Source organism: Globicephala melas, chromosome 9 (assembly GCF_963455315.2).
Source record: "Globicephala melas chromosome 9, mGloMel1.2, whole genome shotgun sequence".
Classification (NCBI taxonomy): domain Eukaryota; kingdom Metazoa; phylum Chordata; class Mammalia; order Artiodactyla; family Delphinidae; genus Globicephala; species Globicephala melas.
In genome coordinates this window covers 102456965-102484763 of record NC_083322.1, presented here as the reverse complement: position 1 = coordinate 102484763, position 27799 = coordinate 102456965, and the positions used below count along the sequence as shown (strand labels likewise).

At 45.9% G+C, this 27799-nt stretch overlaps 1 protein-coding gene across 8 annotated transcripts in view; it reads right to left on the bottom strand.

The window, feature by feature from the left end:
* The window catches only part of COBL (cordon-bleu WH2 repeat protein), a 261221-nt gene that overhangs the window by 21647 nt on the left and 211775 nt on the right, over positions 1-27799 (bottom strand). For all 8 annotated transcript variants that reach the window (XM_030871313.3, XM_030871312.3, XM_030871314.3 and 5 more), the window contains one exon: positions 7160-7469. In XM_030871313.3, coding sequence (XP_030727173.2) covers positions 7160-7469 — 310 coding nt within the window. The remainder of the gene's footprint in view (positions 1-7159; positions 7470-27799) is intronic.

The window sequence follows — 27799 nt, the reverse complement described above, 5'->3', positions numbered from 1 at the left end:
GAGGTCAATCCCCCAAACTACAATGAGGTATCACCTCACACTAGTCAGAATGGACATCATCAAAAATTCTACAAATAACAAGTGCTGGAGAGGGTGTGGAGAAAAGGGAACCTTCCTGCACTGTTAGTGACAATGTAAATTGGTGCAGCCATTGTGGAAAACAGTATGGAGACTCCTTAAAAAAACTAAAAATAGAATTACCATATAATCCTGCAATCCCACTCCTGGGCATGTATCTGGAGAAAAACATAATTTGAAAAGATACATGCACCCCTATGTTCATAGCAGCACTATTTGCAATAGCCAAGACTTGGAAACAACCTAAATGTCTGTTGACAGATGAATGGATAAAGAAGATGTGGTACATATATACCATGGAATATTACTCAGCCACAAAAAGAAAATGAAATAATGCCATTTGTAGCAACATGGATGGACCTAGAGATTATCATGCTAAGTGAAGTTAGCCAAAGATCTCATGATATCACTTATAAGTGGAATCTAAGAAAAAAAATGATATAAATGAACTTATATGCAAAACAGAAATAGACCCAAAGATATAGAAAACAAACTTGTGGTTACCAAGATGATAAAGAGGGGAGGGATAAATTAGGAGTTTGAGATTAACAGATACACACTACTATATTTAAAACAGATAACCAACAAGGACCTACTATATAGAACACAGAACTACACTCAATATTTTAATAATATTTTAATAATAACCTATAAGGGAAAAGACTATAAAAAGAATATATATATATATATATATATATATATATATATATATATATATACTTCCCCTGTGGTGCAGCAGTTAAGAATCCCCCTACCAATGCAGGGGACATGGGTTCGATCCCTGGTCCGGAAAGATCCCACATGCTGTGGAGCAGCTAAGCCTGAGTGCCACAACTACTGAGCCTGTGCTCTAGAGCCCATGAGCCACAACTACTGAGCCCACGTGCCACAGCTACTGAAGCCCGCGTGTCTAGGGTCCGTGCTCTGCAACAAGAGAAACCACGACAAAGAGAAGCACGTGCACTGAAACGAAGAGTAGCCCCTGCTCACCACAACTAGAGAAAGCCCACGTGCAGGAACAAAGACCCAACGCAGCCAAAAATAAAATAAATAAATTTAAAAAAAGAATATATATATATATATGTATCACTTTGTTGTGCACCTGAAACTAACACAACATTGTAAATCAACTATACTTCAATTTAAAAAAAAGAAGTGAGAGGTCAAGTCATTGGCCCAGGGCACCGTCACCAGCAATAGGCAGGGCAGATATGATGCCAGGCAGTCTTCACGTCGTGTTGCTTTTTAAGTATTAGGATAGTTGGCCTGGGTCATACACGAAGGAAAGGTGCAGCTGGAAGGAGATCTTTCATGGGTGACACAACTCCCACCCAGGGCAGGACTGTGTGGAAGCCACTCCTAGGTGTCCCCACCATGAGGGGCAATCCCCACATGGGCCGAATTCTTCCTGAAGGAGATTATTTACCGGCTGTGCTAAATTTAGAGGAAGACTCTTGGAATTGGATGTCCCACTTACGGGGTCAAGTTTGAATTGAGGGCATAGATTTATTTTGCAATGAAAACTACAATTGGATCTAATCGAATGACTTGATGGAAAACATACCATTTTCAGATCACAGCACACAAAGCACACTCTAATCGTTCCCAAGCCTTCACCCTTGCTCTCTTTAGAAGACTGGTATTTATCCTTGAGACTTTTCAATTCGAAATCTTGGCTGTCAGGGCATTCGATGGAGCCCAGCCAGCGCTGCCCTTGAGGAAGTTGGAGCTGTGGCAGCAAGGAGCAGAGCCTCCAAATTCAGTGCATGAGCAGGAGACGTGCACTTTGCCACTAGACCGAATAGTTTAAGAAAAACGCTTTCAGCTGAAGCCAACCCCACAGACGCTCTTTGGACAGGCTGCAGGAGCTCTGGTGCAAAGAGTCCTTGCCTCCAATTTGTCAGAGTGGGACCCCAGGCAATTCCAGCCAAAGAAGTCTGGACGAATTTGCTATCTGCAGAATAGCAGACGGCAGAGAGAGGAGAAACAGCCCAGCAAACTAGAACTTTACAGACCTTACAAACTGGGGCCTTTGCAGGTCACAAGGGTTCTTCCACTCTTCCCTCCAATACTGAATGCATCTCCGAGTATCAGAGGGGTGGCGATAGTACGGGGCACCCTGGCAAAGTTGAAAACCACAAACACTCCTTATTTCCCCTGGGAACTGGTGCCACAGTGGAGATTCTGCAAGCTGAGGGTGTCTGAGACTGTTGGGGACAGCTTCACCGTCCGTCAGAACCCGTGTCCCATGTGCAGAGACCGAGCCATGCCCATCACGGCAAAGGGTAACTTATGCTCCGGAGCCTCTGGCGTCCGGCATTCCAAGGGTGGAGAGGCCTCACTGCCATAGCCAGGTCCTGGATCATCACAGGAAGAACACCCCTCCTGGGAACACAAATGCCACCTTAGGATGAGCTGCAGAATCCAGGCGTCAGAATCAATGCTGGGCAGAGCCAGGAGGTAGAGTCAGGGCCCAGCAGTAGCACCAAGACCAGGGTACCAGCCCCTTCAAGTGGCCTCCCTTTCTAAATGTGGTCCAGGGGCATCCATCTCACGGCACAGGAAGGGAAGAGCTGGCAGGCTGACTGAGTACACATCTGCCCTTGTCACCAGGCCTGTCCTCTCCTGAGACAGCAGGGTATCAGAAACCACGTTCTTTGTTACTGTTTCTCTCAATCACTGAACTCGTGTGCCCCTGGGCAGTGTTCCGCTCCGGGGCCCTTTCCAGGTGGCCGAGGTCAAGACCACACCTCCATGAACAGTGGTGGGCTCTGCTCTCAGGACATTTCAGCTTGATTCTGGGCTACCAACCCCCAAGAACGGTTTATCATCTCATTGAACTTGACCCTGGGCCAGTCTGGACACCTGCAGTCATCTGCTCCATTGTGGATCACACAAATTTTGCAGACTTGCTCTCTGGGCCAGGACCGGTCGGCCCCTGAAGACTCTCCCCACCTTCCCCTTCCCCTTCAGGCTTTTTGCTGTCCCAACTCTCAATGCCCTATTCTCAGACAGGGCCTCAGAGCACATCACTGGAATGCACCATGTTCACCAGAAGCAGTGTATTCTCTCTCTCTCTAACCATGTATCTGAGGTGCGTATTTGTAAATGCCGTAAGTGTGACAGTGCAGAAGGGGGATGACCTAGGACAGCATCTCCCAAATGGTGCTCAGCGGAACACTCACTCTAAAGGATATTAAGAGGTAGGCAGAGGGGAAAATTTACACATGTTGCTTTGCTGCAGAATTTGTAAGCGACTTTATACTCTCCTCTTCCAAGAGAAGAATGTGGAACTTCCCAAATATATTGTGAAGCGATATTTTTCAAGAGATATATCCCAGGAGATACCCGAGTAATTGTAGCGATTCCAAAGTTGGCAAATGAGTGCGCAGAGGAGGACGGACCAAGGCATCCAGCCGTCAGTGGAGCGCACATCTGGGACTGGCCTGCCCAGCATGTAGATGTGTTTTTTTTGGCCCTGAAAGTCTGAATTGGTTGCCAAGATTTAAAATTTGGGAGGCCTAACTCTCTCAAATGGGGAGGGGACTGGATTCTGGATGGCAGGTGGGTCACAGCCCTTGATGAACCACCCATCCTCCCGGCTACAACATAAGGGCCGTCTCCACGTGGGGACCTTGTCCATCTTTTCGTCTTTCCAGCTCCTGTCCCATCCTAGACCCAGTGCCCACCGCAGTGCGTCAGTACCATTTGTATCCAAGGAGGGACGTGAAATCAGCCTTTCGGGGGACAATCTCTGCGTCTGCTACCTGCTTTCTAGTTCCCATCTTCATTTCTTACATCTGTATATTTTTCAAATTCTAACTTTAAGACTATTCCTCCCATAAACAGAGTCTTTCCAAAACTGGAAATGTACCTGGTTGACAAACATATGGGGAAAGCTCAGCTTCAATGGGAATCAGAGAAAAAGAAATTAAAGCAATTAACACTTATAGCCTTAAAAAAAAAACTGGGGAGACCTCACATAAAAATCTAGATTTCTGTCTTCTCTTCCAACGCTGGCCACGCTGGGTCTGTAAATTCCTCAGGGCAACAACCGTAAGGAAGCTGTGGGGCTGCCCTCTTTAGAGAAAACTTGTGCTTTGCCCCATGCTCTGTGGCCTCTGAGTTTGTAACCCCTGCTTTCCACAGTGGGCACGGATTAAGTAATCCTGAAATTTATTGAAAGTTATGCATTTGGACCTAAAGATGTGATACACCATGCTGAAGCCTCTGAGTATGTCTAATTGGTAATGGAGACAACTCTTGTTGAAAAAGAAAAACCTACAGATATTCCATGAAAAATCATGGGCAGAGAGTTGATCCCATTTCTGAGGCAAATAATGGAACAGCACAGACAGGACTGAGGAATTCAGCGATCATCTTCAACTTCCTTTGACTCTAAAGCCCAAAAAAGGCAAGTTGGTGTGCCATGAAAATTCACGGTGCTCTGGTCCCTAAACTAACTGTGTGACTTAGTCAATGGGTCCCACCCAATGGCTATTCAAGAGGCACTGAGCATGTGCACAGGTACCCAGTGGCTCCCACACCTGTGACAGGTAGGAGGCGTTATCTGCACAGATATAAGCAAAACTCGAGGCTCAGCAAAGTTAGGAGGACCCTCGAAGGCCAAGCAACTAGTTAGTGGTGGTGGGATTCCACGTGGGTCGGTCAGGGCCCAGAGTCCCCTCCCTCCCCTCCACACTCCTCTCAAATTCAGTGGCACCCCAGAGACGAGGGCAGAAAAACATGACCTGCTCCCTGTTTGGATAAAGCGTCAGGTTCCAAGACCCCGTGATTATCCTGGCCGTGGCTGCAGACAACAGTACCATACTTGAACAGAAATCAGCAGGATTTTACATCTGGTCAACACCAGCAAAATCCACTGGGACTTTTGTAGGAGCATCCCTGGGGCACTGAGGTAACATGTCTGATTAGTTTCAGATGCAGAGCTCAGGGTGTGCAATCCCAACGCAAACCAACTGAACAGACCTGAGGATTGCTGTGAAGCTCCTTTCCTTTACGTTTAGGTGGACTCTGAAGGAAATGCCGTAGTTTTTCTCTGCAAACAGGCCAACCTCAGCTCAATGAACCCTGTTTGGGGCAGAGGCAAAACGGACCAATGGTCACCTTCTAATTTCCTGTCCAATAAAATATGAACTTGGTCTTGGAATTGTCCTTAAGATTGAAGAGCCGTACTTGAACATTGTTAGAGGGTGTATACAGCCACCTGGGGAAATGCTCGTGATAAACTGTGGGCTAAAAATAAACCAAAATAAAATAGTATTGACACTACAATTACATTAAGCAGACAGAGACTTGTGTGTTCATTTAGACAAAGCTGAAAAAAACATGAAAAATACAGAGGCATTCATTCATTCTGGTGATCAACTTATGCTTTTTTTTAAAAAAAAAATCTGCTTTATTTCTATTAACGTTTCTAAAACATTGCGTGACTGGTTCTTAAAATTATCTAAAAGGTAAGAAAAAGGAGATTATCATACTAAGTGAAGTAAGCCAGACAGAGAAAGACAAATATCACATGATATCACTTATATGTGGAATCTAAAAGAAGAAAAAAGATACAAATAAACTTATTTCCAAAACAGAAAGAGACTTACAGACATAGAAGACAAACTTATGTTTACCAAAGGGGAAAGGGAGGTGGGGGGAGGGATCAATTAGGAGGTTGGGATTAACATGTACAGACCACTGTGTATAAAATAGATAAACAACAAGGACTTACTGTATAGCACAGGGAACTCTACTCAATATTTTGTAATAACCTATAAGCGAAAAGAATCTGAAAAAGAATAGGTATATGTATGAATGAATCACTGTGCTATACACCTGAAACTAACATGATATTGTAAATCAACTATACTTCAACAGTAACAAAAAAAAGAAGGACGAGCTGCCAGGAATTAACCTGCCTTTCTAACTAAGAATGAAGAAAGGAATTATGACAGACTGGTTCTGGTGCAGAGACAGAGTAACCAGTCTATGGAATGAGTGCAAGCAACAGACTGACGTGTATACGGAAACTGGACAGAGGACCAACGTGGAACCAGGAACCAGTGGGAAAAATAGATCCCTTCTTGACACCACGCCCAAAAATAAACTCCAGGTAGACAAGAAGCCCAAATGTCAGAAAGCAACGCTAAAACTTTTACAAGAAATTCAGATACTCTTTAGTCCTTTGTGGTATGAGAAGGATCTCTCAAATATTCAAATATCATATACGTTCAGGAGAAAAAGGACAAATTCAACACTATTCAAATCGAAAAGCAATTTTCATACAACAAAATAAAACAGTTGAATTCAAACCACCGTCTTAGAGATTCTTTGTGTGTAAATAACTGTCTAAAGAGAAATTAACGGTTAAAAAAAAAGTAATGTCCCAATTTAAAAAAAAAGAAGGCTACGAAAAGACAATTCATAGAAGAGGAAACTGAACCGGTCATACACACGTGACAAGATGCTCATCCTTACTGATCAGGGTATTGTATCTTAAAGCCACACGAGATGCCATTGGGCACCTGTATGACTACAACGCCCATTAATCCCCGCATCGGTGGATGTGGAGTGGCAGGCCACTATAGACGGGACGGCTGGAGGACGTGGACACCAGGTCACCATTTTGGAGAGCAATCTGCCAATATTCCAAAAAGTTGCAGGTGAGTTTTCTCTGAAGGTCTAATAATATCTCTTCTCGAAAAGCTCTGTGTATAAATGGAGACCTATGTATGACGTGCTTATTGATTCCAGTGGTGAAAAACCAGAGCAACCCAAGTGTCCATTCATTAAGAAATGGATACATAAGTGAACTAACAACACATACGTCATCAGGGATAAATCTTCAACACATGATGTCGAGTGGAAAACTACACTCAGAGTATGGTACCATCTATATAAAAGGTATAAACAAACAAGCCAATACTAGGTATTATTTGTAAATACCTGCAGAGCTAGAAAGAGCATGAAGACAGAACTACGGAGAACAAGTCCCCAGTCAGGGTGCGGTGACCTCACAAGTATCGGTTGGGTCACCAGGACGAAAGACCTCCCTCCGTCCATGACTCACCTCAGATGCCAGTTCCCAGGGCCACTCCTCTCCCACGAGGGGCTCTTCTGGGGGCCCAGTTCTGGGGTCCCAGCCAGGTCCTGGTCACTGCAGTCTTCCTGGTCTGTGGCCCACTTGTCTTTGGACTTCGTGCTGTCGTGTTGGGAATCCAGGGACACGATGTCCGAGGGAGAACTCATCACTCCCGAGTCCTCTGTTGTGTCCTCTGAGGCAAAGCAGCTACCAACAGACACAGTCTCCTCGGCCTCGGACGGCAGTGGAGGGACCCCGTCCACAGCGCAGGGACCGCCAGGCCCCGGGGGCAGGCTCACTGGACGAGACACACAAGGGCAGGTCAGGCAACGCTCCAGTGACTTCCCCACTGCCTGACTCATCTGAAATCTGGAATTTGGGGTGTGAGGGAGGACCCCTCACACACACCACTTCCCTCTGGACACACTTTAACTTGGAAGGAGTTGCGTGCATATGTGACTGAGAGCAACATTTTCCCTAAAAAAATCAGCCTATTTTGAATTAACCTTTGGAATTGTTACCCTGTACGTGACTACAAGCAAACAACATTAAAAAATTCAAACTAACGACATGGTGAATGCAATTGTCTCTAGTCTGACCCTTGGTTTAACAGAAGTTGTTTGAAAATGAGTTCTTTGGAGAGACTAGGGGTTTTCAAAATAGAAACAAACTTTGAAAAAACTCATCTTGTTCGGGAACTTCTAACTTCCCAGGAACATGTACAATTTGGCTTTAAATATTAATGACAGTCATTGCCAGCATCTGGCTTTCTCTTTATTTTTACATGTCAGAGTTCGATCTGGTTTAAATAAGAGATGCTCGTAGAAGAGAACCCGCAAGTAAAATGTAGAAGAGTGAGAACAAAAGTGTTCTTGGATGAGGTCACTGTGCCCTGAGCACTGACTGTGGTTCAGGGCAGCAGACGGCATAAGATGCACCGATTGTAACTTACTGCGGAGGCGCAAGTTCATTCCCTCAGACTCTAATCGTGACGATGGGGCACTGCGGCCACGCGTCACATCTGTCCAGCTATTCCGAGGGACAGTAAGTGTTAGGAGAGTGTGGGCACCAATTTCCCCCTTAATGGGCTGTGAGGTTGAAAACTCCATGCTTGGAGAAGAATCCCCCTAATATTGAGGTGGTAGGACAGCAATATAGAACTCCGGACCAGCCTCAGACCAGAGGTGTTTTTTTAAATTGAATGTAGATATAGATTTTAAACCTCAAGGCATAGGATCTAAGCACTGCTTATGGCCATCCAGGAAATAAGGACTGTGTTGTGCTGTAGTTTCAGTGTGTTTTGTTTGAAAAGCGCTCCTCCAATAAGTAAATTGCTGGATGCCTGAAATGAATAAAGGCTACACACATGTCGAGTGCAAACTCCACAGACTCATGCCCTGATAGACAAGTGACATCATAACACCGTCAATACACACTCAACACCGTTGACTGGACAGCAGACTAGAGACACAGAGTTAACAAAACCAAAAGAGCACCGAGGAGAAATTCCCGGAGCTGCTGGTTTCTTGGAGATCCCAAACAGTAAAATAAAAGGACAAGATCAGAAAAACAGACACAAAGGAACCAGACATTTCACAAAAGAGCTCACAAATAAAGATCAGAAACAAGGGAGGAATTGTTTAGAGAAGCAAAGGCACAAGGCAATGTGTCTGAATGCAGTGAATGCTTCTGAACAATGACCTCTTTCTTCTAGCTTTCTTCCTGGCTTTTGTTGCAAGACTCTTAATTAGAGGGCAAATCCGGAGAAGAAACACTGCCTATGGATTAATACCACCCAAGCCTTTTCTGCCGTGGGTCTGCTGAGAAGCTGTCACACCTCGGATGTTGTGTGCTGGCTACTCTGTCCACACAGCCAGTGATTCTGCCGGAGATGTCACTCCTGGACGCTCCTGCCATCCAGAGAGGGCAGGAGGGAGGGAGGATGGAAGGATGCTCGGAGCACCGGGCAGGTCTACCAGCTAGTAAGAGAGATGAGCTCGAGCTAAGGCTCAAGCCTCCTGCGAACCACTTCCGAGAGTGCTGTCAAATCCGGCACGGATTTGAAGATGGGAATGGACATCCCCACGAGGCTCTGTACCTCGGTCAGTGTTAGTTTGTTCATTTTCAGGCCGTTTCTGATTCTCTCCGCAGTCTGCGCTGTCAGCCTGAGACTCTTTTGCTTGGAATCAGACATCCCCATCTGCTCCCTTATTATCTTTTCTCTTTTCCACTGGTTCCTATTATTAACCTCATGAACTATAACATGTTTTGACAATTTCTGTTGGAGATGATGGAGCAGGAAACTGCTTTTTCTTTATTGATTCTAAACAGAAGCCTAAGACACAAAAGGAAAACTTGGAGCTGCTTGGCCTCAGGTCCTGTCCTGCAGATCCTTCTGTGCAGCCCACTTTCTAGCCTCACTCAGCCCCTGAGGGTTTCCACCAAGCCAGTGGTCCAGGGACCCAGCCTGAATCCCAGAGCCCGGTCCAATTTCTACTCAGAACTTTGAACAACCCTTTCCCCTTTCTGTAAAATAAGCATGACATCGCTTCTAGAATTCTATCCTTTGAAATTCCAAATCCAAAGAGAGGATGTCAACATTTTTGACAGTTGACTGGTGACTAATTAGGAATCTTAAAAGAAAAAAAGCATGGCCTTTCTTCCTCTCTGCTATTTTCCGTCACCCCTAAGAGTAAGTCGCTCTTTTGGAGTTGATTAATGCGTTGGCAAGTTTGCTCTTCTCTTAAGGCGTGAACAACCTTTTTGAACTGAAGGGTTATTATTGTGGGATTTTTGCAAATGTGGAAAAACACAATTTGTCTTTAGCAGATGCCAAATATAAATTCACGATTACATTCTCTTCCAGATAAATAGCCACAGAGCCCGAGTCCAGAATATTAACGCTTCCATTGTTCTCCACCTGAATTACATAATCCCATGGCTCAAACGCCATTACAGCTAAATGAGAGCAAAAATTCTCGAGCTCAGGCGTAAAGCAGAAAGAAGAAGAAAGTGCTAACTGAAGGCTACTAATTCCTCAGGTTGAACACAATCATTTCAGTTTGGCATGAGTTCCATCGAGTTTTTCTTTTACAAAGTCACCAAAGACAATTTCTAACACCAAATGTAAATATCTTCTGGGTATTTTGGTAATGGATTCATTTTTATTAGTTTATTAAATGCAAATGAAAGATCTTGTATGATATGATATTGTTTATTTGCTGGTCATTATGAAGGGAGATTTGTCAAGAGTCAGTTTCCCCAGGCTTATCCGCCCAGAGAAAATGTCTCATCGAAAGACTAACCTCAAAAAAAAAAAAAAAAAAAAAAAGCCACGAGGGGCTTCCCTGGTGGCGCAGTGGTTGAGAGTCCGCCTGCCGATGCAGGGGACACGGGTTCGTGCCGCGGAGTGGCTGCGCCCGTGAGCCGTGGCCACTGGGCCTGCGCGTCCGGAGCCTGTGCTCCGCAACGGGAGAGGCCACAACAGTGAGAGGCCCGCGTACCGCAAAAAAAAAAAAAAAAAAAAAAAAAAAAAGTTAGAGAGCCTAGTAAGGTACTCTTGGCCTCAATCAATCTATATTTCTCCAAAGCCTGAACCATAACCCTAATCCTAGCATCCTAACGTGCCTGTTAGAGACACAGAGAAAATCCCAGTTTCACCCGTGTGAAGACAAGCCTGCTCTCTGCTTGCCATTCTTTGAAAACATATATAGAAAACAGCTGCTGCTTCTATCCATCTGCACTGCCCCCTCCCTGTTTGTGCTACGTGAGTTCCTCCTTCCGGGAGCTAACCTAGTTCTCAACAGCTGGGCCAGTCTAACTGCCCCCTCACTACTCCTGGCCACAGGGCACGGATGTGAGATGTGGGTCATGGATGTGACTCAAACATGGTCAGTTGATACCGTGGTCCAAAGATGGGCACGTGTCCTAAGTTGGACCAATCAAGGCCTTTCTTGGGGCCTTCTGGCCAGAGATACTGGGAAGGTGGTCTCCTTGGGCTGAAATCCATGGAGTAGGAGGGGTCCTGGATAAATGACAGTCTTCTGGACCAGCGCGTGGAGAGGGCTTGTCCACAGACAGAGAAGAGCACAGACCTAAGACAGCGCTTGGGCTTGGGGACCCCACCATGTCCGTAATAAGGATTCATCTCTTAAAATTCCCAGGTATGTGAGCAAAAAAAAAAAAAAAAACTCACAAAACCCATTCTTTTGTAACTCGTTCAATACATGTTTCTTGGAATTAGATAGTCTTGTCTAACAAATGTCTAAATTGCCCTGATTTCTGCATGAAGTACACACACACACAGAGTTTCATATTATGGTGTTTCCATGACAGGAACTTTTATTTTAAAAAATATATTAAATGTGACAGCTGCATATCATGTTTCCCTTTCCTGGATTTATCTTCCATTATTCAGATTACACATTTGAGTAATTCTATTTTCGGAATAATCTGGTTTAGGATCCAGTTTACTCTCTAAGCCCTCTTGTGTCTTCACAAGGTTGTCTGCATTTAATCCTTCACTGTCAGTATGGCTAAAATGAAGTCAGATTCAGATCAAAATCCTTCTTCCTCAAGATTGAATTCTCAGCACCACTGTTGTCTGGCATCCCACCTCACAGATAAGAACCCAAACGCTAGCATGATTCTTTCCAACTATAAATAACCTTATCTCTAGAAGCTAGTAAGATTTTCCTCTTTACCCATGGATATCAAAAAATTCACCAAAATGTGTCTAATTTTGTATGTCTCTGAGGATATGTATTAATTTCCAAGAACTTTTGGAAGTTCTTTTTTTCATGTGTTTTTCAATACTAGCTTGCTCTTGTTTTATGTATGTAATAATCTGTTAAATTTTTCTGAAGCAATAACAACAAATATTTAAAGTTCTGCTCTGTTGCCTAAATTAGCCCTACTTCCTCTGGAGTTAGTTCCTCTAATCAGTTTGTGGTCCTTCCTCCACACACTGAAAAAAAATTTTGTTTAGTGATTCTTGACTGTGCTAAATGATGGTGTCAGTAATGTCAGGAACTAGATTTCTTTTGTACACGTGACCATCACTGTTGCCTTAGGAGAGAGCAGAAAGCCTTACGGCAGATTGGGCTGAGCAGATTCCCACAGGGAATCTGCAGGGAGGAAAGTTGCTTTCTGGGGAAGACTACGCCTGGATGCGGTGGCCAGTATCTCTCAGCAGCCATAGTGCCGACTTTGGTTGACGGTTCTTAGACCCAGTTCCGCCACATTGAAACTGAAGTTTCATATTATTTTCATGTGCCTATTTTATTTAGCAAATAGCTAAAAGAATTCCTCCTCCACGCTGATGTCACGGTTTTAAGAGTAGCCTAAGATATTAGACCACTGGCTAACAACGATCAGATATACAGTTCAACATCAATATTTGAAACCATATAATGGTAGTTGGGTTTTTGATATTCTGCAATGTCCAAATAACTCCTTATTTATCCAGTGTCCTCTGCAGTATGAAAATAATTATTCCTATTTTGCAAATTATAAAAGAAGTCCCAGCCAACAAATGATTTCATGTATCCCTGATAGTATGTGTTACAGAAACATACTTTGCCAGGCCCATAAACAGGACAAGTCTATTCAAAATCACACAAAAACACATCCTAAGCAAAAGTCAATTTGAGGTTCTTGCGCCAAGAAAATGTGAAATGAATCTTGCTGAGAATACCTACATTTACATTTTTCTACACCAAAAGATTGTCTTCCATGTCCTATGGAACAAATCTTGGTTCCATTTGTCCAGAGGTTTCAATATATTCTAAAATATTTTTGAGAAAAAAAGCCAGCCCTCTCTTACATATGTATTTCTGGGGCCTCACTCTGGGGATCAGGATAGTTTCCGTTGTCAGGAACAAAGCTGATGCTTCAGTTCGCTTCATCAAAATAGAAACCCTGGCTCCAGGTTGTCTAGCATATTAAAGCATGGGAGCTGTGTTTAATCCACAGCTCAGAAAAGGTGACATTTAGGGACTTGCCAAGTTACTAAACTGAATGAACTACGATTCAGGTCTGGCATGAAGTACAGGTGAGCCACCTGCCTTCTGAGGCAGGCAATCCAGGAAAAATATCGTCTGTTTCTCTGCTAGATTCCCTCAAGTCCTATCCCTTTATCATTAGAACTCTAGAGAACAAAGTATGTGGCCCACTTTTGCTTAGTTTTCTGTAATGCACTGTTCAGCCATTGCTACTGACTTAAAATGACCAAATGAAGAACATTTTCGTATCTTATGTAGAACTGCTGTTGGAGATATTATCTATCATAGTACTCAGTGTCTTTTATAGAAGCATCCACTTTAATTTGTCCTAAAATTTAGATCTTCCTTCCCCCCCTTTTGGTGAAATGAATGCCTGCTATTTGGCTGGGTGTCTGCCCACCTCGCTTTTCTGCCTTGGTGCCCAGGAGGGTCAGAAACATAGTTAGTCTTTACTAGGACCTTTGCATGGGTTCTACCCCACACATCCTGCTCTTCCCATCACATATATCTCTAAGCTCTCTTGGTGTTTATTCTTAACCACTTTAGGAAATAAGGATTTTTAAAATAGCATTTATATATATATATATATATATACACACACACACACACGTACATATGTATGTATATGTTATACACACATATAATTATATAATATAAAATAGACAATATCTTTTTATTATTTTGAGTTATTTAAAATAAGAAGTATTGGGGAGGTGGCCAAGATGCTGGACTACAAAGACCCTGAGTCCACCTCTCTCCACAGGCACACCAAGATTGCAATTACCTACGAGCAAGCATTTGTGAGAACAACCTGCAGACTAGCAGAAAAAATTTTCCACAACTAAAGATACAAAGAAGGCACCACAATGAGATGGGCAGGAGGGGTGGAGATGTAGTAAAGTCAGAACCCACACCCCTGGGCTGGCGACTCACAAATGGGAAGAATATCACAGCTCAGAGATGGTGGGGTCCGAGCCCCACACTGGGCTCCCCAGCCCAGGGGTCCTGCACCCACACAACCACCTGAATGTCTGGCTCGGTTAAGATGGCTTGCCCAGTGACCCCTCTCCCCAAGGAGTTTCTGATTCAGTGGTTCGGGCTTGGGGCTGAGAACAGCATTCCTCACATGTTCCCAGGTGGTGCTGAAGCCACCGGTAGAGGTCTACACTGGGGGAAGCCCTTCCCTGAACACCTCGCCAGGGCTGCCCGGCCAGCTGAGGGCAATCTGCAAGCCTGTGTATCACCCCCCCCTCCTCAGACCAAAACCCCTTCATTGCTTTGCTCCAGAGACAGCGGCTTCTCCAACAAGGGCCCTGGAGTTACTGAACAGACCATTTTTCAAAACAGACATTCAGTCCCTGCATTCTGAGCGTCCTTCTCTTTCTAAACTGTTAGACTCTACTTTCTGTCTCAATGCCCTTCCTGTGTCTCCCGTTTCATGGGAAGGCACCACAGGATGCCCTCAGCAGAGTTAAACGTGACATTTTCCTCAAGACAGCAGAGCAAACATAACTACTTGTGGAAACTGTATTAGAACAGTTTCAGAAAGGCAGAGTGAGGAAGTGACACAAAACACCACAAATGCTTGTAAAATACGCCCAAGACGAGAAGGAAAGGGCTAACTCTGGGGGCGGGGGAGCAGGCAGGACTCTCGGTGTCCTGCTTTGAGGCAGGAGGCATCTCACACGCAGAGCACACGAGATGGGGTCTGGAGATGCTGGGGAACGCAGACGCAAGGCAGCAACGAGACCCACAGGTCGCTGTGTCCAAAGGCTGTCACAGAGCTAGGGGGAGGCACCTCCAAAAGTCACCTGGGGAGCAGAGGCCCTCGCAATGATGGAGCAAAAGCCTGAGTCTACAGGGCTGTGGTCCCTGCATCTGCACGTCGTCCCCACGCCTCAGCCCTGCCAGCTTAGCCAGACGATGCAGTTATTTTTGCCTCATTAACTATCTGTATAGGTTGCCTGATGTTTGGGACCGACTGAATAGCATAGATGTGAAGGTGGTGTCTTCAAAATGTCACCTGGGTCTGGACTAATGTAGCAAACATATTTTTATTTATTTATTAATTATTTTTAGTTTTATTTATTATTGAAGTATAGTTGATTTACAGTGTTGTGTTAGTTTCAGGTGTACAGCGAAGTCATTCAGTTATACATATGTGTACACATATATATTTATATATATATATTCTTTTTCATATTATTTTCCATTATGGCTTAATGTAGGGTACTGAGTACAGGTCCCTGTGCTGTATAGCAGGCCACTCTTGATTATCTGTTTTAGATACAGTAGGGTGTATCTGTTAATCCCATATGCCTAACTTATCCCTTACCCTCACCCTTCCTTTTTGGTAACCATAAGTTTGTTTTCCATGACGGTGAGTCTGTTTCTGTTTTGTAAATATGTTCATTTGTATCATTTTTTTTCAGATTCCACCTATAAGTGATACCATATGATATTTATTTTTCTCTTTCTTCACTTAGCATGATAGTCTCTAGGTCCATCCATGTTGCTGCAAATGGCATTATTTCATTCTTTTTAATGGCTGAGTAATATTCCATTGTATGTAAGTACCACATCTTCTTTATCCATTCATCTGTCAATGGACATTTAGGTTGCTTCCATGTGCTGGCTATTGTAAATAGTGCTGCAATGAACGTTGTGGTGCACGTATCTTTTTGAATTGTGGTTTTCTGCAGATATATGCCCAGGAGTGGGATTGCTGGATCATATGGTAGCTCTATTTTTAGCTTACTGAGGAACCTCCATACTGTTCTCCATAGTGGCTGTACCAACATTTTTAAATATTGAAGAGACTCTGATAGGTGCTGGTTTCAAGATACATTCTGTATACAAATTTTAGAAATCATAAAATGCTAATATGCCAGCAAAAATGAGTAAGGAAAAGCTGAGTGACTAATAACAATGCTGGTGTGCTGTGCTCCTCTGGACACTATGCACACATGTAGCAAAATCGCTACCTCAAAGCCACTCAGACACAGTACAGAGCAGTGAGCATACAGATAATGACAAGTGACACCGTGATTTCCCCCCGAGCCTCCGCGCCAGAGTCCTGCCTGCCTTGGAAATGGCATCGTCTTGTAACAAAAGTGAGATCAGTGTCAGAGCCCGTCATTTTAGGAAACCTGTACAGAATTGTTTCCAGCCTTGTCCACGGCCAACAGACCACAGCCAGTAAATGAAACCTTTCACACGCAGACCACCTGCCTAACTCACAATTACAGTGGCCCCCAAATAATTTGGCTTTATGGGCCAGAAAGCATTGGCCTCAGCAAAACCTGCCAGTACCCAGAATAACCTCCTAGGAGATGCTGGGCTCCAGCCTCAGTTTTCCTCACCTGCCCCAGAGTCCAAGCTGGGGGCTGCCCCCTGGGAAGTAAAGCACCTCATCTCCACTCCACCTCCACACCCTTCTCTTCCACCCCACTTGGTCTTGGAGACGTTCCCCCAACAGCTGCACTTTACCCGAGTTTTTCTATTAGGATTCTTTTGAGTTTTAAAATAAAGTTTATTTTCTTTTCCTTTAGTATAGCAAGTCCGGAAAACACAGACAATGGTTAGGAAGTAATCACTCATCCCCAGGATTCCTCGTCTTTATTTTTTAGAAGCTTTTAGGATAAATGTATAACAAAACTTCTTACATATGGGAAGAGAATCAGATGCACACTCCACTATCACGTTTGTGTTCTCAGCTTGTGCTAGCACAATTTTTCTCCTGTATCTTTGTACCAGTTTAAACAATTGGGGGCTGATTCAACCGTGGCCTTGAGAAGATTAGTCCCTACAGGCGTTGACTTTCTCACCTGGAAATGGGGATGAGCACCATCGTCCCTTATGCAAGGAGCCACCAGGAGACTGCATGCAGGTCAAGTCTGAGGACAGGCCTGGCACACACGCAAGCCTCAGCAGATGTAGCTCTTATGATGACGCTGTGTTATTTTGACCCGTCGTCAGTCTCCAGGCAGATGTAATCATTCATGGGCGTGGTCTCTCCAAAGCTGGCAGGTCTAAGAACAGCCTCCATCGCATGGGGGTTTCAGCAAGTGCAGCCTGAAGACTTTCCCCAAGGATGGCATGTCTCCCAGCCCCAGGCCCAGATGTGCAGGAGGAATGAGGGGGTCCCTGACAAGGGGGCTCCCAGAAGGGACACCCAGGAAGCAGAGGATGTGGAAATTATTTGCTGATCAAAAAGGCTGCTGGGGGTGGAGAGGTGGGAGGACTGGGGCGGGGGGTCTCTGATCCGGCCAAATGGTCCCCAGGTGCCCCTGCATCAGGCTCAGTGGCACCAGCTGCCTGGGGGCCCCGTTTGGAACTTCTCTCTTCTCTGAGTGATGTGACCGTGGGGACAGCCCGCCCTTGGTGTCTCGGTCCCTAAGTGGAGGGCAGGACACCGGCCCTTCCAGCTGACAGGTGAAGGCGTTCCTGAGATTCTAGCAGGAAATTTTAGCATGTCTGAGCTGACAATCTAACATCCCCTTTGGCCCGTTTCCCTCCTCATTGGTTCACTGGTTTCCTGACGACAGGATTCCCTAAGGTGTCAAACAGACCCTCCTCAGTGCATTTTCCAGGCTGACCCTCTCTGGGGTTGGTGAAAAGTGGAGAGCTAATTCTTTTCCCTGTAAGGCGCAAGTTCTTCCACCTTTTTAATCCCTCCAGACCGGGTGACTCCGTTCTGCTGGTTCCGGGCACATATTAGGTGATCAGTACGTGCGTTTTCATTCTGAACTGCCGTTTTCCACTAGGCTAAGACAGACTCGTTTACGTTATAGCTTGGAGGATCTATGTTCCATCAGGGCTAAACAGTAAAGAGGACTGAACTAGTCCTGATTTTATAAAAAGCTTCGTTACTTTTCACATGCTTTGAAATTGTTCTCAAAAGTAAAACACACGTTTAGCAACTGCCTCATCCATTACTTTAAGTCTGTACAAGTAGCTTTCCCAGGGAGCAGCTCTGCTGGATGGATACAACTGCACCAGCACAGCCAGTGCAGATATCTGGTGCAGCTCGCCCTGATTGTCTTTCTGCTTGAGTGCCCTGCGCCCGTGAGAAGGGGTGGGCAGATGAATGCAGGGACACTGGTGTGAAGGCTGCCTCTCTGATGCCTCCGTGAGCCCTCGCTTTGGAATCCTGAGGCACAGAGAAACCGAGGGGCAAAGGCTTAAGTCAGAGCCCTGGTGTCCAGGCTCCGGGACTGCCTGCCGAGACTCAGAGGGAGGCTTCCGGTTAGCACAGTGGTTACTACAGCGCCGTCACAGCTGGTGGCACTTGGGCCACCATTCCAAGAGCCTCCACTCAACTAGGCCAGTGTGAGACCGGCTCGAGTGAACCCAGATGACACCACAGCCTGTTTACTTCTGGGTTTCATCACCACATGGAAACATGATCGTTCGCCTGTCAGCTTCAGGCACAGCTCAGCCTGTCCTGGGAGGCAGCCCTGAGCCTGGCCGGCACCGGGGCCTCCGTCCTGGGGAGGTGGGGCTGTGGTGTCGTGGCTCGGCCATCCTGAGGGGCCCAGGCCCAGCCTTACCTCCTAGGGAGCCAGGGGAGAGCTGTGGGCACACGCGGAAGTAACCCCAATGCTGTTCTCACCCACCCCCGTCTGCCCAGGCTGTGAGTCACCCAGCAGCTGTTTAAAGACAAGTGGAGAGGACGTGCCCACCTGCAGAGCCCCCTGACCGGGCAGGACACTTCACACTGTAAGAAGCCTCTTCATTCAACTTCAAAGCTTTTGCACAGCAAAGGAAACCACTGACAAAATGAAAAGACAACCTACTGAATGGGAGAAGGTATTTGCAAATGATATGACCAATGAGGGATTAATAGCCAACATGTATAAACAGCTCATACAACTCAATGTCAGAAAAACCAAACAACCTGATTAAAAAATGGGCAGAAAAACCAAACAGACATTTTTCCAAAGAGGAAATGTAGCTGGCCAATAGGCACATGAAAAGATGCTCAACATCGCTAAATCATCCGAGAAATGCAAGTTAAAACCACAACGAGACATCACCTCACACCGGTCAGAATGGCCATCATCCAAAAGAACACAAATAACAAACGCTGGCGAGGATGTGGGGAAAAGGAAACCCTCATGCGCTGTTGGTGGGAATGTAAATTGGTGCAGCCACTGTGGAAAACAGTATGGAGGTTTCTCAAAAAACTAAAAATAGAACTACCATATGACCCAGCAATTTCACTCCTGGGTATATATCTGAAAGAAGCGGAAACACTAATTTGAAAAGATACATGCACTCCAATATTCATTGCAGCACTATTCACAATAGCCAAGACATGGAAACAACCTAAGTGTCCACCAACAGATGAATGGATAAAAAAAGATGTGGTACATAGATACAATGGAATACCACACAGCCATAAAAAAGAATGAACTTTTGCCACCTGCAGCAACATGGATGGATTTGGAGGGCATTATGCTTAGTGAAATAAGTCAGACAGAGAAAGACAAATACTGTATGATATCATTTATAAGTGAAATCTAAAAAGTACAACGAACTAGTGAATATAACATAAGAGAAGCAGACTCACAGATGTAGAGAACAAACTAGTGGTTACCAGTGGGGAGAGGGGAGGGGCAGGATAGGGGTGGGGAGTGGAAAGTACAGACTACTGGGTGTAAGACAGGCTACAAGGATGTGTTGTACAACATGGGGAGTATAGCCAATATTTTGTAATAACTGTAAATGGAAAGTAACCTTTAAAAATTGTACAAAAATTAAAAAGTAAAAAGTGAAAAAAATAAGTCTCTTCAAAGACAGTTTGTATAGTCATTTAATAGCCTAAGACAAAGGAGGAAGAGAGAAACAGACCTGCATCATTTGTGTGAGCATATGAAGAAGAAAAGCAAACACCTCATTTGAGGTTTATGTGACAACAGAATCTTTACATTTTTCTAATTTTTAAAACCGAGGGCTTCAGTTACTTCATCTCTCCAGTTTGACCCAAACTGACGTGTCTACAAGGGCCGAGGGACATCTGTGAGAGATGGAGTGAGGCCAGGCGTGGGGGGCAGGGCACAGGGGACAGTCTATGTCCCTCTAAAATGGGCATCTACTGCTGAGCCTGACAGTTTCTTTCATGATGAACACTGGTGCTGCCGCCTCTAATTTTTCTGAAAAGGCAGAAATCAAGATTTTAAGGCACAATCTCCCGCATTTAAATGCTGGCCACTTCTTCCATAATAGTTAAAATTTGTGGAGAGCTGGCCATCGTTCTAAATGCTGTATAGGTACTCACATGTATAACTCTCAAAACCGACTTTGCTATCAAAATAGAGAAACTCAGGCAAAGAGAACTGGGTAAGTGGCCCAAGGTCACCGGCTCTGTTCTGTGCTCCTAAGCCCAGTGCTTGACTTTAGGGGACAAGGTCGGATTTCCTCTACATCCAGGTTTCCTGGGAGATGGCTCCTGACCATCCAGTCAAACTTGGTGACCCAATCCTCCTTGCTGGTCATTGGTCTGTGCCTTCTAGCTGCAGCCAATGGGTGCGTGGCTCTCCCCGGGCCACAGTGATTGGTTCAGAACTGTCACGTGACTGAGTGTGGGTTAAGAGCCTGCCCAACCTCTAGACTTGCAGGAACCTATACATTTCCTTGTGGATCACACCAGTTTGAGTTGCCTGGTCTGCAAGGCAAAGCATGCTAAATGAGTCACCAGCAATGCCCTTCTGGGATTACATCCAAAAGAACAGAAAGCAGGACCTCAAAGTGATCTGTGCACTGCAGCAGCCCTCATAGTAGCCAAGAGGTAGAAGCAACACAAAAGCCTATCGACAGATGGATGGATAAACAAAATACGGTAGATATGTACAATGGAATATTATTCAGCCTTAAAAAAGGGGAAGGGAATCCTGTTGCGTGCTACAAAGTGGATGAACCTTGAGGACATTCTGCTAAATGAAATGTCAGTCACAAAACGACAAATAGTGTATGATTCTGCTTATATGCATTCCTAGAGTAGTCAAATTCATAGAGATAGAAAGTAGAAAGGTGGGTGCCAGGAGCTGGGGGAGGGGGCAGGGGGAGCTGACGTGGAATGGGTGTAGTTTTGGATTCGCATGACGATGAAGTTCTGGAGATCTATTTCACAGTGATACAAATACACTTAATGTCACTGAACTGTACAGTTCAGTTAGAACCATCAAAGATGGTTATGATCATGTTAAATGTTGTTGTAGCTTTTTTTTTTTAATCAGAGTTAAAAAAGAAAAAGTTTACTTACTGATTCAGCAGCTGATTCAAACAGTTGAAGAAGCCCTGCACAGGCTGATCAAAACCTGTCAAAGCAAAGCACAGAGGCTGCCAGGCCTTAGAGCAGAGCCTGGTCCTTCTGCCAGGAAAGCCTGCAGCCCAGTCTATAACCTCCCTGGTTAACATGTGGGCCCTATAGAAGCCACTGACAACATGGTGAATTCTGGGATTGACAGAATTCACATTAGCACCACATGAATAACATTCATTTCAGGAGCAACCTTTAGAAGGTGGCACACAGACAAGGTCTTCACAGCAGGCTAACACACACACAGAAAACAAGAGGGATGCGTTGAGTTTATTATGAATTCTCTGAAAAGCCCTGATGTTGCCGAGGTGGCTAAGAGACAAGACGGGTAAGCGTGTGTGCACGCGCGCACTTGACAAATGCTCTAAGGAGCTAGGTGAAGGCTGAGAGGAGTACAGGGCAGGAGGAAGAGGAAAGGGAGCAGGCACATTTGACACTGGGATTGCGGGGAAAGGTGCAGGCCAGCCCTTACGTGGTGGAAGGTCTCACCAGGACTCTGGGCCTGGCCCTGCCTCTGTGCACACGCTCAGAGTCAAGTGCAGGAGTCTGATCAGAGCTGCAGACACTCTGTCAACTGCAGAGGGATGGAATTCAAAGCCAGGGCAATGATAGGACACACATGCAAAGGCAGCATCAGGACAGTGTGGGCCATGGCCAGCTGTGGGCAAAATTAACCACAGCTGGACAGGGAGGCGGCAGGGTCCAGCCTGGAGTCGGAGCCTGGGTGCTCCCCGAGCTCCAGCTGCGGGCCCAGCGTGGGCTCTGATGCCCCGGTCTTCCCATCAGAAAATGGGGGTAATAAACACCAGCTACTTGTGGGCTGAGTGGTGACCCCCAAATTCATATGTTGAAGTCCTGACCCCCCCATACCTCAGAATGTGACTGAATTTGGATAAAGTCTTTAAATAATGATTAAGTTAAAATGAGGCCGTCAGGATGGGTCTCAATCCAATGTGTCGGGTGTCCCTCTAGGAAGAGGAAGAGACGCCAGGATGGCTGCACACAGAGGAGACCACGTGAGGACTGAGCGGGCAGGCGGCCTTCTGCAAGCCGAGGAGCGAGGCCTCACAGGGAGCCAGCCCTGCCGCCACCTTGATCTGAGACATCCAGCCTCCAGGACGGCGAGAAATAACTGCCTCGTATGCATTTAGGCCCCGAGGACTACAGGGGTTGGTGGTGCAGCCTGAGTGGAATGACAGGCCAGAGCACCTTCCTGGGGAGGAGAGCACTGAAGCAATGGCACCTCCAGGGCTGTCTCTGGGCCCGAGAGCCGTTAACACGAGCCTACCATGTACTCTGCCCTTCAGTCTCCTGGGTTTTGTGCACCCTTGCTCAGGCTCACAGCTGAGGTTTTATCAAATGGCTCAGCTCACAGCCGTTGGCCCTTTGGGGTGGGCTTCTAGAAAGAGAGAAGCCCACCCCAGGGCAAACAGCAGGTCCTGCTGGCCTTTGTGGATGTGCGGCCCTGACCACCAGGCTTCAAGTCCTGCCTTAATGTTAACTCGCTCCTGCCTTTGGCCTCGGAAAAACATCTCCTTTCTGTGCCTTGGTTTTCTCGTCATAAAATGAGGATGGTAGCACCAGCACTGACCTCACCGAGTGGCAGTAAAGGCAAAAGCGTTCATCCACAGACCGTGCAGGGGGTTGTTCAGCCCGTCCCCTCCTTCGTGGGGGATTAGTGGAGACTGAGCCCCCTGCATGGGTGACCCTTCCTGCATCAGCACCCCTGGGTGGAGCCAGCCTGCTCTGCAGCCAGACGGGCACCCATGTGAGAGCAGGAGAGGCAGGGGGCTGCCGCTCACCCGAGCTGTGTCACCCACATGGGATGACCGCGAATTTTAACGACAGATTGAGCAGGTTCCCCTTAACCGTGTGCTCAGTTAGGCGCTGAAGAAGGGGCCTGACAATCATTTCTGGGAGGGCTAATGGTCAGGTTCACAGCCCTGCCAGAGTGTGCCGAGGGGCCAGGCACCAGGGTCAGGAACATGTGTGAGTGTGGACTGACCTGCAAGGCAGTGACTGTCACTGCAAACTGTCTGACCTCAGACCTACAGATGCCAGACAGATCGACAGAGATACAGATACAGATACACTGATATGGAGATGCGTTGATATATAGATAGTCACACCCACACACACCCCCATACTGCACCTGCTTTCCTTTTTAGATCTCTGGTTACACCAGCAACAGTGGATGGGGAGTCTGCCCATCTGAGCACAGCCCTCTTTAGCTGTGTGGCCTTAGACAAAAGGCACTCTACTTTTCTGGCCTCACTTTCCCTTCTTTGTAAACAGAGGGGGCTTGACCCTAGGAATGCAGTCGCTCGAGCCAGCTATTTGTGTGACCGGCTGCAACATAATATTGGCATAAACTCAAAGCCCTGATGTTTATTTTCTGTACTTTTGTACAGAAAAATTCTCCTTGAGATGGGCCATCAGTGGGATAATCAGGGTTTCCTGGTGTTTGAAAGGAGTAGGCAGTGGGGAGAGACTGTTTATCCAGGCACTTCCAGCCCTGTTAATAAGCCGCCTCTTCAGCTGCTAGATGGGGCAGCTGGGAGGGGCGGGGAGAGGGCGCTGCCCCTGCAGAGGAGCCCAGTGTGCTGCCCTGGCACCCCGACCCCGCCCTCCAGGTGGCAGCCAGGGTCCTGCCTGGACCAGCAGGTCTGAGGTTGGTGAGAGCGGAGGATGCGGCTGACCTCCTTTCAGTGAACTTTTCAGCAAACTCAGCTTTCTGCACCCGCTCACGCCTCTTTGGCAGGAGAAAATGATGCCATGGAGAACAATCTTTCCTTTCCTCTTGAAAACCTGGATAGAGGAGAGATGGCTCCATGGCCCGTGTGTGCAGAAGCACGTGCGTGGTTGCGTTTCACCGATACCGCGTCCAAGGTACTGCTCTGGCTGAAAATGTTGTGACTGGTTTTCCCTCCCCGCAGACCAACGTTCAACTTTATCATTACAGTCATCACGTCTAACACTTTCCTAATTAGTTGCAACAGAGCTTTACTTCTCAATTAATTTAGAATTTTGGTTATTAAAAATTGTTTTTCTAGCTTTCCCCATTAGATTTATAGTACTGTTGTAAGGTAACCTATATAGCTACATGTATAATGTTTCATGTGTTCATACACACACACACACACACACACACACACACGCTAAAAATGATTACAGAGAGATGAGGAAACCTTTGAAGGTGCTATATATGTTTACTATCTTGATGGTGTGGTGATGGTTTCATGGGTGTGTACAAGTGTCAACACTTACTGAAGGATATACTTTCTTTACACACATGTAGGGCTTTTGTGTGCCAATTATACATCAGTAACACGCTTAAAAGATAAAAACTGCTAATTCCCATCAATTTGATTCCCATATTTCAACTTGCAATAGTAAAAGGAAACTTACAATCCACTACTAGATAAGAAAAATCTCAATTTAAAACCATTTGCTATTATTTGATATTTATGGGACTTCATGAACTCCGTCTTCACGTACACTATTTCTGTCCTCGAGCCCCAGGGCCCTAATGCAGGCCATTTGTCCAGGGAGCAGCTGTTCAGGCTTGGCACATGCTGCCCTCAGCAGGGTCACACTCTACCTTACTTGTGTGACAGCTGTGATGGGACGGGGGTGGAAAGGCAGATCCCCCCTACCCCGGGCATCCCCTTCCTGGCTCTGTCAGTAACCCCTCTGTGGGTGCAGATTTGGGGTGTGCCTGCCACTGGGGGGTGGGAAGAAAAGATTGAGAGAGAGGTCGTACATCAGAGGCTCCAAGGATTAGGCAGAAATGTCCATGAGAGAAACCAGCCAGAGGTGCGAATACTCCCTACTTCCAACCAGAACTGAACTTTAACCCCCTTTCATTGAGACTGCAGCCCTATAGGTGTAGACTTCATTTTCCCACTTTTGTCCACTCCAGTCAGGAGCCTGATGGCAAGACTTCATCACTTTCCCCTCCATCCTCTGACTGGAAAAACCGTAACTCAAGAATAACCATAGCAAAGGAATTCCCGGCTGGGCCATGGAGATGGTGGGGGGCATGGTGCCCATTGAGTTCCAGGCCCCGAAGGCATGAGCGTTCTTACACATTCCAGAGGAGACAGAATTTCAAGGCCAATATGACTTAATATTGGCAACTTTACCTGGCAACGAGGACACATCTGTGGGCCAGACATGGCCATCTGCCATCTGGCTTAGGATTTGTGCTATTAGGAAGTCTTTATATTCCTCATTACCACGTCTTATTCATACGAAAGATATGAGGACCTATTTTCTCTTTAACCCTAGTTCCTCACACACCAAAGAAAAACATATGAGATACACTGGCTGTTGTGTTCTGATTTAGGTTACACGTTTGGTCACTTTCCCCCTCATTTTCCTCCCTGAAACCCGGAGGGTAGATTTATCACCCCGGAAACAATGTAGCCAGCCTAGATAATCTCAATAGTTCTCACCTCTTTGGTTTTGTTTTAATTGTATTTTTTTTCTTTACTGGAGAACATTTGTTCTTTGCTGGAGGCAGACACAACCTTCTGAGTTTTACACGGCTCTGCTCATAGTAATAAAAAGTTTATTATTTTCTTAAGAAGATGGATTATATAAAGCATTTAAGGGCAGAATAAACACAGAAAGTGATGATAAAGTTAATCTCACAGTTTCCTGTGAAGAGTTTTTGACAGAAGTGTTCTGTGTTGCTATCGGTGACAAGTAAAGCATGGGAACTCAGCCCGCAGATAACTCCAAGTCTCATTTCATTTCACACTTGGACTTGCATTTTCACCAGTGTTTGAAGTTTGCTTCTTGTTGCTTTACCATGGCAACTAATAAGCAGCAAAACTATTTTGAGTTTTTCTCCTGCTCTACGTTCCTTGGGTTTGAGGATGAAATAGTTAAAAACACACACGTGTGCTCGCATGCACACGCACAATTCAGAGGGGAGAGAAGAAGTAAGTACTCTGTGAGTGGATTAATTCCTAGACAATCGGTCGTGCCTTCAATACGTGTGTGGAGGGGCTCTTACTCCCCGCATAATATTTGGAAGATGTAATCCTATCTCTGTTACAGAAAAGTTTGTTTTGCCGTGGAAAATGTCAGTCTGCATATGGACATGTTTTGCATCAGACTACATGAATTATGAGAGTTGTGAACAAACAGTGTCATATGACGGACCCAAATTAACATGGAAACTGAAAATTAGCAGTTGATAAGCATTGCAAACACAGATGTAATGCGTGGTTGGTTATAATGGGTGAGAAAATACAATACCAGTGAGGAAACTGGAGTAAGAGTCTCCGAATTCTTTCATCTGTAGTACTAGGAGTATTTATTCACCGCAAAATAATCTCCGAATTTTCACAGGAAAAGGTCAAAAGTACCGGTGAAGTGAGATGGCAAACATTCTCATCTAATGCAGTTTAGAAATTACAGCGTGTCCCACTGCCCACTGCTGACACTGTCTCTACGGTGGAAATGGAAGAGTTTAAGCCAATTGCTGCTGAAAAATAATATAATTTCTGTGTGCCTTGGCACTTGTTATAGGGCTGGTGCCCCCTGAGGGCGTTCCTGGGAACCTGCATGGCTAGTCAAGGCTCGTCAGTCACTAGGGCTGCTTGATTTGTGTCTCTCTGGCTAGAAAATGTGAACGCTCACGAATCTGTTTTTCTTTTAGTTCGACTCTTGACAGTATGTGGAACATTATGGAGACAAGAAACAGACGGTTCTCCTATTGGCTTAAAAGGAGAAGAGATGACCCACAAAGAGGGATGGATTCTGGGCTGAGCCAGAAATGGAAACCTCTCAGAAACGCAAGTGCCTCGAGAAAAAAATATTTAAGCAAATTATTTTGTACGGTTCCTAGAAGATTCTGATGCTGGGTAAGCACGGTGTCATGACACACGTGGATCTCTAAAACTTGTTTATCGAATTGTCCTGAATCTTACCCAGCTGTGTGAGAGACCACCTTGGTGATAGAGAACCCTAAGGTGTTGTCAGAAATCTGTGTCTTTGGGGCTTCCCTGGTGGCGCGGTGGTTGAGAGTCCGCCTGCCGATGCAGGGGACACGGGTTCGTGCCCCGGTCCGGGAGGATCCCACGTGCCGCGGAGCGGCTGGGCCCGTGAGCCATGGCCGCTGAGCCTGCGCGTCCAGAGCCTGTGCTCCGCAACAGGAGAGGCCACAACAGTGAGACGCCCGCGTACCGCAAAAAAAAAAAAAAATCTGTGTCTTTGGCTAACTTCGTGATCCAGGATGTCAGGGGTGCCCTGGTCACATTCCATTTGTCACATAATTCGGTCGATCTCCAC